Source organism: Pongo abelii, chromosome 21 (genome assembly GCF_028885655.2).
Source record: "Pongo abelii isolate AG06213 chromosome 21, NHGRI_mPonAbe1-v2.0_pri, whole genome shotgun sequence".
Classification (NCBI taxonomy): Eukaryota; Metazoa; Chordata; class Mammalia; order Primates; family Hominidae; genus Pongo; species Pongo abelii.
Window position 1 is genome coordinate 41,112,257 of NC_072006.2, and position 11,936 is coordinate 41,124,192.

The following is an 11,936-nucleotide window of genomic DNA, read 5'->3' on the forward strand; positions in this document are numbered from 1 at the left end:
GAAAAAAAAAAAAAAGGCCAGGCTCTGTCTCAAAAAAATAAAGTTTAAAAAATATGTAAAACAATACTATACATTGTTTATGGATATACATAAATATGCAATAAGAGTAAAAACCATTCATGACAATGATAAACATCAAATTCAGGATGATGCTTACTTCTAGGGAGAAAAGGACGGAAACATAATAAATAGAAACAGGGCCAGGCGTGGGGGCTCACATCTGTAATCTTAGCACTTTGGGAGGCCAAGGCAGGTCAATCTCTTGAGCCCAGGAGTTTGAGACCAGCCTGAGCAACACAGGAAGACCCCGTCTTTATAAAAAATACAAAAATTAGCCAGGTGTGGTGGCGTGCACCCATAGTCCAAGCTACTGGGGTGGCTGAGATGGAAGGATCACTTGAGCCAGGGAGACGGAGGTTGGAGTGAGCTGAGATTGCACCACTGTACTCCAGCCTAGATGACAGAGCAAGACCACATTTCATTACCAAAAAAAAAAAAAAAAAAAGAATGTACAAAGGAGGTCTTCAACAGTTTCTAATATTTGGCTCTAAAAATAACAGACTTGAAGCAAATTAGGCAAAATATTAATACTGGATAAGTTGGGTAGTGGTCTACTTATGCTTTTCTGTATGCTTAACATATTTTAGTTCTTCTTCTGATTTAAATACTCTGTGCTCATTTTAGAAAGTGCAGAAAGTTTAGAAAAGATCCACTACTCACAATTCTACCACTGAGAAGCAGATTTCCTCCTATTCTCTTCAAAATGAATTTTACATAATTGAGTTATATCACTTTATATTCAGAAAACATAACAAACTCAGATCCTCTTACCTTCATTGTATCAATGTGGATTTGAACCAATCGCTGGATATAACTAAGCAGCTTCTTCCTCTCCCCCGAGGAACTAAAATTACAATAGGATAAGCAAGTCTATCATTATTTGCTTAATAATAATCCCTGCAGTATATAGTAGACATAATAAACTTTATATTATCTACACTAACAGAGAAGTTAGATTGGAAGGAACAATCAATAATTCAAACATACCCCTCCTAGAAACTCTCTCCTTCCTTTGCTGTTAAGATAGGGAACTCTCCTGCTGACTCAATATAGGCCTCCCACAGCCTTCTGTCCTTGACCCTCCTCTCTCTTGGTAAATTTAAGACTTGAAAAACTCCACATCTCCATGTCTACTCAATGCTCAAGCTGTACTTCATTTTAACCAAACTGAAGTCAACATCTACCCTCATAATCCTGGATTGATTTATGAGCACCAGGTATGACTCAAGCATGAATGAAATACATATGAAGGCTTTAACTTTATTTATATTCATTTTCCATTGTCAGTAATCCCTCACAATGCTCCAGTTTCAAGAAAATACATAATGGGAATTAAATTTGAGCAGCTCGAAGTCCTGTGATCCATTATCCTGCTTCATTTACAATTACTAGTTGGGCCCAGCGTATCATCCTCCCTCCTGGCTGGGTGTCAACAGAGAGTGCAGGCAAAGGGTTTTACTGATCTACTAGCTAACCAAATTGAAAAAAAGTATCTTTCTACAAGTCATACATAGACTGGGAGTCACAGGCACTACATTGGCCTCTATGGTACACACTGAGACCCATGGTAATAAGAACACTTAAGAATAATTTCTTGGGATACATAGAAGCATTATTACAGCTGATAAATTAAAGCAGCAAATTTCGTGTTTTCCTATTCCCCATCCTCCTCATCAGTTTGACATAACAAGCACAGCGCAAAGCCAGGCTTTCAGAAGTACTTATAGGTGGACTCAGTTTAAGGGTAGTCACATAGTTGAGCATAACCAGAGTCATAGCATAAAATATCAAACCTAAACTAACCCCATGACCACTTAGTATTTTCCTAAACTGACACTCGGTATTCATCACTTAAAACCCCAAAATCGGCCGGGCGCAGTGGCTCACGCCTATAATCCCAGCACTTTGGGAGGCCGAGGTGGGTGGATCACCTGAGGTTGGGAGTTCGAGACAAGCCTGACTAACATGGAGAAACCCTGTCTCTACTAAAAATACAAAATTAGCCAGGCATGGTGGTGGCGCATGCTTGTAATCCCAGCTACTCGGGAGGCTGAGGCAGGAGAATTGCTGGAACCCGGGAGGCGGAGATTGCGATGAGCCGAGATCGCGCCATTGCATTCCAGCCTGGGCAACAAGAGCAAAACTCCAACTCAAAAACAAAACAAAACCAAAATCACTGATTACAGTATATAAAAATAACCACCCAAAACCAGGGGGTTGTTTTGTTTAGCAAAGAACGTGGCATTAAATAAAGATTTAAAGAAGTCATGGGCCAGGATATCTAGATTATAAAAGAATTTTATTCCTGTGTTCCAACATTTCTGAAATTTAATGCTTCTTACAACTGACATGTATATTTAATGTGACAATGTTTCTATCTAACTTCTTTTTTTTTTTTTTTTTTTGAAATGGAGTCTTACTCTGTCGCCCAGGCTGGAGTGCAGTGACGTGATCTCGGCTCACTGCAAGCTCCACCTCCCGGGTTCACGCCATTCTCTCGCCTCAGCCTCCCGAGTAGCTGGGACTACAGCCACCCCCCACCATGCCCAGCTAATTTCTTTTTTGTTTTTGTATTTTTAGTAGAGACAGGGTTTCACCATGTTAGCCAGGATGGTCTTGATCTCCTGACCTCATGATCCGCCCGCCTCGGCCTCCCAAAGTGCTGGGATTACAGGCCTGAGCCACCACGCCTGGCCTGTTTCTTACTTGTTAAAAAAAAACCTTTATAAATCAATGGTTGTTCATAAAATTGAGGGCCTACTAGGAGTGCTTGTCTAAGCTGGATTCTCCCTAGAAAGCAGGGTCCAGGATAAGAGCTTGCAAGTAATTAATCTTGGGGTGAACTCTGGGCACAGGGATTGGGGGGTCTAGGGAGGGTAAAATAGGAAATTAGGTAAAAACAGTACAAAGGTCCGTTAACAAGTTGATTGCATTGGTATTACTGTGAGCAACTGGATGGAGTGGTGGGTAGGGCTAATCCCACTGGCAACCTGTAAGGCAGCACTGTCTAGTAGAACTTTCTGCGATGATGGAAATGTTCTATATCTGCTCTGTCCAACACAGTAGCCGTTAGCCATAGTGACTACTAAGTACTTGAAATATGGCTAGTGTAACTGAGGAATTTTTTATTTAATTTACTTCTAATTAATTTAAACGTGAAGCTAGTTGTTATTATACAGAACAATACAGCTCTAAGGAGTCCTACAGAATTTGAGTTATCAGGTGGGGCACAGAGACATGCAATATAGTGTTCCTTCTGGAATTTTGTCTGTTTTGTTCACTCATGTGCCCCAAGTTCATGGAAGAATTCCTAGTACATAGTGAGCTTTCCAAAAATATTCACTGAATGAATCAATAGCACTTGGGTCCACAAAAATGCACATGGCTCCCTTGAAAAGAAAGACTGTATTAGAACAAATTCCATTCAGGTCAAATAGTAAGCAACTATTATATACAAGAAATAAGTAGTAAGGGGGACTTTGAGAGTACTGAGAGGGCTGAAATGTGGTTATGAAAGAGCCATGCTGGGCGCAGCAGCTCACGCCTGTAATCCCAGCACTTTGGGAGGCTGAGGCAGGCAGATCACGAGGTGAGGAGTTCAAGACCACCCTGGCCAACATAGTGAAACCCTGTCTCTACTAAAAATACAAAAATTAGCCGGGCATGGTGGCGCACACCTGTAGTCCCAGCTACTCGGGAGGCTTAGGTGATAGAATCACTTGAACCTGGGAGGTGGAGGTTGCAGTGAGCCGAGATCACGCCACCGCACTCCAGCCTGAGTGACAGAGCAAGACTCCATCTCAAAAAAAAAAGAACTTTGGGAGGCCTGAGGCAGGCAGATCACAAGGTCAGGAGATTGAGACCATCCTGGCTAACACGATGAAACCCCGTCTCTACTAAAAATACAAAAAATTAGCCGGGTGTGGTGGCACATGCCTGTACTCCCAGCTACTTAGGAGACTTAGGCAGGAGAATCACTTGAACCCGGGAGGCGGAGGCTGCAGTGAGCGGAGATTGTACCACTGAACTTGAACTCCAGCCTGGGCAACAGAGTGAGACTTTGTCTCAAAAAAAAAAAAAAAAAAAAAAAAAAAAAAAAAAAAAAAAAAGAAAGAAAGGGCCAAGATGAGGTCCCTGGAGATTCTGATCCAAAGGATATTTACTGGAAGTCAGTTAAATGTTCTACAGTGATCTTGTTTCACAATGCACTTCTGTTATCAATTACTAAGGAACAGCACAGGAAGTAATTCAGTATAATCCTTTGTTTTGATTCTTTGGTTACTGTTACCACAAACAACATGTAACTAAGTAAAACTTCAGAAGAGAAGGCCATATTTCCCCACTGTTGCCAATTTTCTAATAGAAACAAAATCTTCATTTTAAGAAGTATTTAAGGACGGTTGCAATGGCTCGCGCCTATAATCCCAGCACTTTGGGAGGCCGAGGTGGGTGGATCACCTGAGGTCGGGAGTTCGAGACCAGCCTGACTAACATGGAGAAACCCCATCTCTACTAAAAATACAAAATTAGCTGGGCGTGGTGGCGCATGCCTGTAATCCCAGCTACTCGGGAGGCTGAGGCAGGAGAGTCACTTGAACCCGGAGGCGGAGGTTGAGGTGAGCCGAGATCACGCCATTGCACTCCAGCCTGGGCAACAAGAGCAAAACTCCACTTCAAAAAAAAAAAAAAAAAGAAAGAAGTATTTAAGCACCAGATCCTCTACTGAGATCATTAAAGGAGCCCCACTCTAATCTAGACTCTAGAACCTACAGCCATACACAGAGATGGATCTATGTAACTATGTATGTATTTATGTATATATCTATCTATCTATCTACCTACCTACCTATCTACCTACCTATCTGAGACAGGGTCTTATTCTGCTGCCCAGGCTGGAGTCCAGGAGCTTATCGTAGATCACTGCAACCTTGAACTCCTGGGCTCAAGGGATCTTCCTGCTTCAGCCTCCTGAGTAGGTGGGACTGCAGGTGCATGCACAGTACCCGGCTAATTTTTTAATTTTCTGTATCACTATCTATAAAATTTACTAAGCGTTAATCATATGCTTCAACACTTTATGTACATCATCTCATTATTGTTATCCATTTTACAGGTACAGAAACTGAAGGGTTAAATTACTTCTAACTAAAAAGTGCCTGTTTTGCATAGTGTCTTTAATACCAGGGCATATTCCAATCTTTAGGAAAACCTAGAAATATGCTCAAGATAGGGATGTAGCCTTGATTTTCTTACTAACATTTTTTTCCCTATTGGTTCTTATGTATTTCCCAGTGTGTATAATTCAATTATTCTGAACTTGAGAGTAAAAAGTTGGTCACTACAAACTTGATGAAGATTTGTCTGAAAAATTATTTAAAATAGGAATAAGGCCAGACACGGTGGCTTACGCCTGTAATCTCAGCACTTTGGGAGGCCAAGGCGGGCAGACCACCTTAGGTCAGGAGTTCGAGACCAGCCTGGCCAACATGGTGAAACCCTGTCTCTACTAAAAATACAAAACTTAGCCGGGCATGGTGGTGCATGCCTGTAACCCAGCTACTCAGGAAGCTGAGGCAGGAGAATGGCTTGAACCCAGGGGGTTCAGTGAGCCGAGATCGCACCATTGCACTCCAGTCTGGGTGACAGAGTGAGACTCTGTCTCAAAAAATAAATAAATAAATAAAATTAAAAATAAACTAAAATAGGAATAAACAGTAATAACAAACATAGGATTTGTAGAGCGAAAACAAACAGCAGGTGGCCAGGTGCGGTGGCTCGCACCTGTAATCTCAGCACTTTGGGAGGCTGAGGCAAGTGGATCACTTGAGGCCAGGAGTTCAAGACCAGTCTGGCCAACATGGTGAAACCCCATCTCTACTAAAAGTACAAAAATCAGTGGGGCAGCAGGGCGCGGTAGTCCCAGCACTTTGGGAGGCTGAGGCGGGCAGATCACAAGGTCAGGAGATCGAGACCATCCTGGCTAACATGGTGAAACCCTGTGTCTGCCAAAAAATACAAAAAAGTAGCCGGGCATGGTGTCAGGCACCTGTAGTCCTAGCTACTCGGGAGGCTGAGGCAGGAGAATGGCATGAACCCGGGAGGTGGAGCTTGCAGTGAGCCAAGATCACGCCACTGCACTCCAGCCTGGGAGACAGAGCAAGACTCTGTCTCAAAAAAAAAAAAATTAGTGGGGCATGGTGGTGGGCACCTGTAATCCTAGCTACTCAGGAGGCTAAGGCAGGAGAATAACTTGAAGCCGGGAGGCAGAGGTTGCAGTGAGCCGAGATACTCCAGCCTGGGTGAACAAGAGACTGTCTCAAAAAAACAAATGAACAAACAAAACCAGCAGGCAAGGGATTCTGCTGTTTTAAAGCACTTCATAGATTTAAAATGAGGACAGTTTATATCAGAGATTTTGGGCTTTGTCCCTGAAAGATGGATAAAGTGTGTTTGGTTATAACGTGAATTTATTTCTTCATTCTTACCTTACTCCAAGATTTTCAAAATGAGACTCATCAAGACAGGGCAGTAATGCGCCTGTGATTTTGTTTTCTATGGAAGAAAAAAGACAAATTCAATGTATACAACATATGCTTTTCATTTTCTTTCAATTTGGATCCACCAACATTTACCCAGATCCACATAATTGAGTACCCACTGCAGGCAATGGATTGTGCCAAGTACTACTTTTTTGATCTGCTACTTGTAAAGGCTTAATTTTAATTAAATAACTAAACCAAGAAGCATTTTTTGATAAATCACATGAAAATTTCAAAATTATTTGTGTAAATTAGTTCCAAGAAAAACCAGTTGCAAAAAGGAAAGTGAAACCTGACTACCTGTTGGGGTTTTGCCAGGTCAGCAGCTTCCTTTTAAACAGGAAAGGTTTGAGTTGGGGAGGGAAGGAAACCTAAGTCTATTGTTCTTAGAATTAACAAGTTAAAACCATGGATTCAAGAGTGCTTAAAGTGTTGATTTTTCTCAAACCTCCTGGGAAAGCACTCAATACTCCGTAATCTGAAAGAGTTCTCTCTGTCTCTCCCTCCCTCTCCCTCCCTCTCTCTCTCTCTCTCTCTCTGTGTGTGTGTGTGTGTGTGTGTGTGTGTGTGTGTTGGGTTTGTGTGTGTGTGTGTGTGTGTGTGTTGTTGGGTTTTTTCCTTTCTCTTTCTATACAATTAATTCTAATCTTTCCTGTGTGTGTGTGTGTGTGTGTGTTGGGTTTGTGTGTGTGTGTGTGTGTGTGTGTGTGTGTGTGTTGTTGGGTTTTTTCCTTTCTCTTTCTATACAATTAATTCTAATCTTTCCTGACCTCAAATTCCAGAACTCTGGACTATTTTCTTTTATTTTCTTTCAGACAGGGTTTTGCTTGTTGCCCAGGTTGGTGTGCAGTGGTGCAATCATAGCTCACTGCAGCCTTGACTTCCTGGGCTCAAGCGATCCTCCTGCCTCAGCCTCCTGAGTAGCTGGGACCACAGGCGTGTGCCACTGCACCTAGCTAATTTTTATTTTTATTTTTTGTAAAGTTGAGGTCTCCTGATGTTGCCTAGGCTGGTCTTGAACTCTTGGGCTCAAGTGATCTTCCCACATTGGCCTCCCAAAGTGCTGGGATTATAGGTGTGAGCCACTGGGCCAGGCCTCCAGTGGTTTTTGATGAGAAAACTTGTTAAGGTATAGATCACATGAGTTCTAGAGTCCAAAGACCTAACCTTAAAAAAATCTAGCTCTTTTTTATAGTGGTGTGATCTCTGAAAAGTTACTTTACGTCTTTGGACCTCGCATACATCATCGGTAAAATGTGTTGAGTATAGCAACTTATTTCAGACTTCTTGTGAGGCTGTATTCCATAATGAGAAAAGGGACACTGTACCTTGTGCTTGGCTTGTCAAATTAAAAAAAAAAAAAAATGGACTTAGATAAAGAGAGACTTTTTTTTTTTTTTTTTTTTTTGAGATGGAGTCTCACTCTGTCCCCCAAGCTGTAGTGCAGTGGCACGATCTTGGCTCACTGCAACCTCCGCCTCCCAGGTTCAAGCGATTCTCCTGCCTCAGCTTCCCAAGTAGCTGGGACTACAGGCACATACCACCATGCCCGGCTAATTTTTGTATTTTTAGTAGAGACGGTGTTTCACCATGTTGGCCAGGCTGGACTTGAATTCCTGACCTCAGGTGATCCGCCTGCTTCGGCCTTCCAAAGTGCTGGGATTACAGGCGTGAGCCACCGTGCCCGGCCAAGAGAAACTTTATTAGAAAGAAAGACTATTGCTGGTTGGGCGTGGTGGCTCACACCTGTAATCCCAGCACTTTGGGAGGCCAAGGCGTGTGAATCATCAGGTCAAGAGATTAAGACCATCCTGGCCAACATGGTGAAACCCCATCTCTACTAAAAATACAAAAATTAGCCGGGCGTGGTGGTGGGCACCTGTAGTCCCAGCTACTCGGGAGGCTGAGGCAGAAGAATTGCTTGAACCCAGGAGGCAGAGGTTGCAGTGAGCTGAGATCACGCCACTGCATTTCAGCCTGGCGACAGAGCAAGACTCTGTCTGAAAAAAAGAAAAGAAAAGAAAAAAAAGAAAGACTATTGCTATAGGGAGAAAGCTCCAATATCAGATATCTGCAAGAGGCTCAGGAATCAAACACATAGGCCGGCCGGGCGCGGTGGCTCACGCCTGTAATCCCAGCACTTTGGGAGGCAGAGGCGGATGCATCACCTGAGGACAGGAGTTGGAGACCAGCCTGGCCAACATGGTGAAACCCTGTCTTTACTAAAAATACAAAATTAGCCAGGTGTGGTGGCATGCACCTGTAATCCCAGCAACTAGAGAGGCTGAGGCAGGAGAACCACTTGAACCCGAGAGGCAGAGGTTGCAGTGAGCTGAGATTGTGCTGGTGCACTTCAGCCTGTGTGACAGAGCAAGACTCCATCTCAGAAAAAATAAAAATAAAAAATAAAATGAAAATAAATTTAAAAAAATAATCAAACAGAGGCCCAAGAACCAAACAGAGGTTGGGCATGGTGGCTCACACTTGTAATCCCAGCACTTTGGGAGGCCGAGGTGGGTGGATGATCACTCGAAGCCAAGAGTTTGAGACCAGCCTGACCGACATGGCAAAACCCTGTCTCTAATTAAAAAAAAAAAAAAAAAAAAAAAAAAAAAATGAGGCTGGGCGCGGTGGCTCATGCCTGTAATCCCAGCACTTTCGGAGGCTGAGGCAGGAGGATCACGATTTCAGGAGATGAAGACCATCCTGGCCAACATGGTGAAACCCCGTCTCTACTAAAAATACAAAATAATTGGCTGGGCGTGGTGGCACATGCCTGTCATCCCAGCTACTCAGGAGGCTGAGGCAGGAGAATCGCTTGAACCAGGCAGTTAGAGGTTGCACTGGGCCGAGATGGCGCCACTGCACTCCAGCCTGGTGACAGAGCGAGACTCCGTCTCAAAAAAAAAAAAAAAGAATCCAACAGAAAAAGGGTCTTCTTTTATATGATAAAGGATAGGCAAGCAGAAATAAGCAGAATCTTTGGATGGGAACCTGGACGAGCAAGGGAAAATGAGCAGTGTAGCCCAACAGGACAGCATCCTACTGTGGTCAGCGGGTTCTCAAAAGAAACTGACCAGAGGGCGGCATATTCCACTGCTTTAGTGCCTGCCTGCTCAAATCTGGGGGTAAGCAAGAGTTGAGGGGCCCATAAGGGAAGAGAGAAGTCTGAATAAAGTCTGGTCAAGGCAAAGCAGAAGCTAAGACATGAGCAATTGGGAACAGTTGGTCAGTTTTTACCAAATGAAAGCACATAGTGTCTTTGATAGCACTAGGTTGTAGGTTTAAGGAACACACATCATTCTGGAGGGTAACGAGTTAATCTACAAACCACTGAAACAGAGAGCCAACCACATTTTGAGACAGAAAATATGGAACTACTTCACTCCACTTGTTGCTAGTCAAAGAAAATAAAGTAATAATCCATCCCAGCAGTGGAGGGAAACGAAAGGGCAAAATGGGGAAGAAAAAAAAAAGGAGAAATGCAATTTCCCATACCCATTCAAGCTATCTTTGGGTCCTGAACCACTAATGTTCCTCCTACCCCAGTTTCCAACCTAGCCAAACAGGGCTCCACCCAACAAATGCAAAAATTTACTAAATTTGCAAATCCCAACCACCAAAGAATCACCTTCCTATTGGACACCTAGAGGATATAAGGCAGGAGTCAAATCTCACACCCACCACAAAAAGTTGAGTAGACTTCACAAGGATGGATGGTTGGATACGAATCAGTAAAATATGATTAAAACTCAACCTAAACACTTCTCCAGGTGATGTGGCCAAATTGTGGCATGCTGGGGATTCAGTGGTCAACTGAACAACCCCAAGGTTCAGATTTTGGAGGGGAACCTGCTTTTAAAGAGCAAAACATGATCCTTACCATGTTCTGCAAGTGCAGTCAACACACGCCTATCGGGCGCTGCTGGGATGCCAAGGAAGATGATGGGAATTCAGAGATTAACCAAGCCAGTTCCTTCCCCTTCAGGAAAAGCCTCAATTCAGGGAGGAAACCGAAACCTAAAAGCCCCAGAACATCCTCTGATGTGGCAAGTGTTCAAGGAGCTGCGGTTAGCGCGGAGGGGTCCCGCGAGCCTGGATGACAGCAAGCCGCCCACCAAGGTCTGGGGAAAAATCTCCTTCTAACTAAAAAAAAAAAAGGGACCCGAGTCTTGCCTGTCCCGCCCCGGGGTGGCAAGTTAGTGAAGAAACCCACAAGAGTGAGATCCCAGTCTACGACTGCCCCTCCCAGGTCCTCAATCCCGGGAGCCTGCTCCCATCCTTCGGATCGCCTACCCCAGGCGACCCCATGTCTTCTTCCTCCGCCTTGGGGAGTCAGTCCCGGGAGCCCCTTGCCGCAGGCCCTCCTGGGAACCCCCGCCGCAGGGCTCCCTCCCCCCACTCGGGTCTTCCCTCCCTCGGCGCCCCCAGCGCAGGTCCGCCCTCCCGGGTGCCTCCCGCCGCAGGGCTCGCTCCTCGGCCTGGGTCCTGTCGTGGGGCCCCCTCCCTCAGGGCGCCTGGCCCGCGCCCCACGTCGCCGCCCCTCGCCCCTCAGCCCCTCCGGAGCCGCTACCTAGGATGTTCTTCAGCAGCCCCGGCTCTTCAAAGCCACCGCGCCCGAGGAAGGAGCACACCTGCTCCGGATCCCATGTCTTGTAGTCGGGATCGAGTTCCAGGCCCGAGGACCAGTCTGCCTCTGCGGAAGGGGTGCTTGAGGGGGTTCTCGGGCTGTCATCGCAACGGGGCCGCTTGGAGGGCTGCTCGGAGTCGGCTCGCTGCATGGCTACACCTGGCGTCCGGCACAGCAGTCAAGAACCTCCGTGCCGGACCCGCGCGCAGGCGCACTGACAGCAGGGCCCTGACGGGGAGTCCAAGGAGTATTGGCAGCCTATTGGCCTCCTGCGCAGGCTCACTGACAGTTGAGCCCTTCGGGCAGGGCAGCCTAGCGGCTCTTGCCTTGGGCTCCCTGCGCAGGCGCAATGGCAGTCCAGTCGTCTTCAAATCAATCCCGCCAGGGCGCTGGACGTGAACGCGAAAGGGCGTGGCTAGAAGCAGAACTGAGGGCAGTGCTGGTGGAAAGGGGGAGGAAAGAGCGCGCCCGGCACCGCACCCCCAATTAGGGGCTCGTCTAGTGAATTGGGGGTATTCTCCTTCGAATGAGTACACTACCCGCCGCACCTTGGCCGGGTTTCAGATGCCCCAAACTAAAAGAAACCTAAAAGGCCGTCAGGCTGCCAGCACCTTCCCAGTGAAGAGAAAAACAGTCAAGGTGCTGAACGGGAAGAACCCGGAATTTCAAATGTGACTTGAGGGTGTCTTCATTCCACAGTATTGCTG

At 45.5% G+C, this 11,936-nt stretch overlaps 1 protein-coding gene across 2 annotated transcripts in view; it reads right to left on the reverse strand.

The window, feature by feature from the left end:
* Positions 1 to 11,575, reverse strand: part of SAMHD1 (SAM and HD domain containing deoxynucleoside triphosphate triphosphohydrolase 1) — a 62,639-nt gene extending 51,064 nt beyond the window's left edge. The window contains exons 1-3 of one of the 2 annotated variants that reach the window (XM_002830274.6): positions 11,173 to 11,575; positions 6,546 to 6,612; positions 832 to 904 (exon numbers count right to left, since the gene is read on the reverse strand). In XM_002830274.6, the coding sequence (XP_002830320.2) occupies positions 832 to 904; positions 6,546 to 6,612; positions 11,173 to 11,380 (348 nt within the window). In that variant the 5' untranslated portion in view covers positions 11,381 to 11,575. The remainder of the gene's footprint in view (positions 1 to 831; positions 905 to 6,545; positions 6,613 to 11,172) is intronic. The other variant, XM_054542238.2, reaches the window with a different exon arrangement.
* Between the last annotated feature and the right edge of the window lie 361 nt (positions 11,576 to 11,936).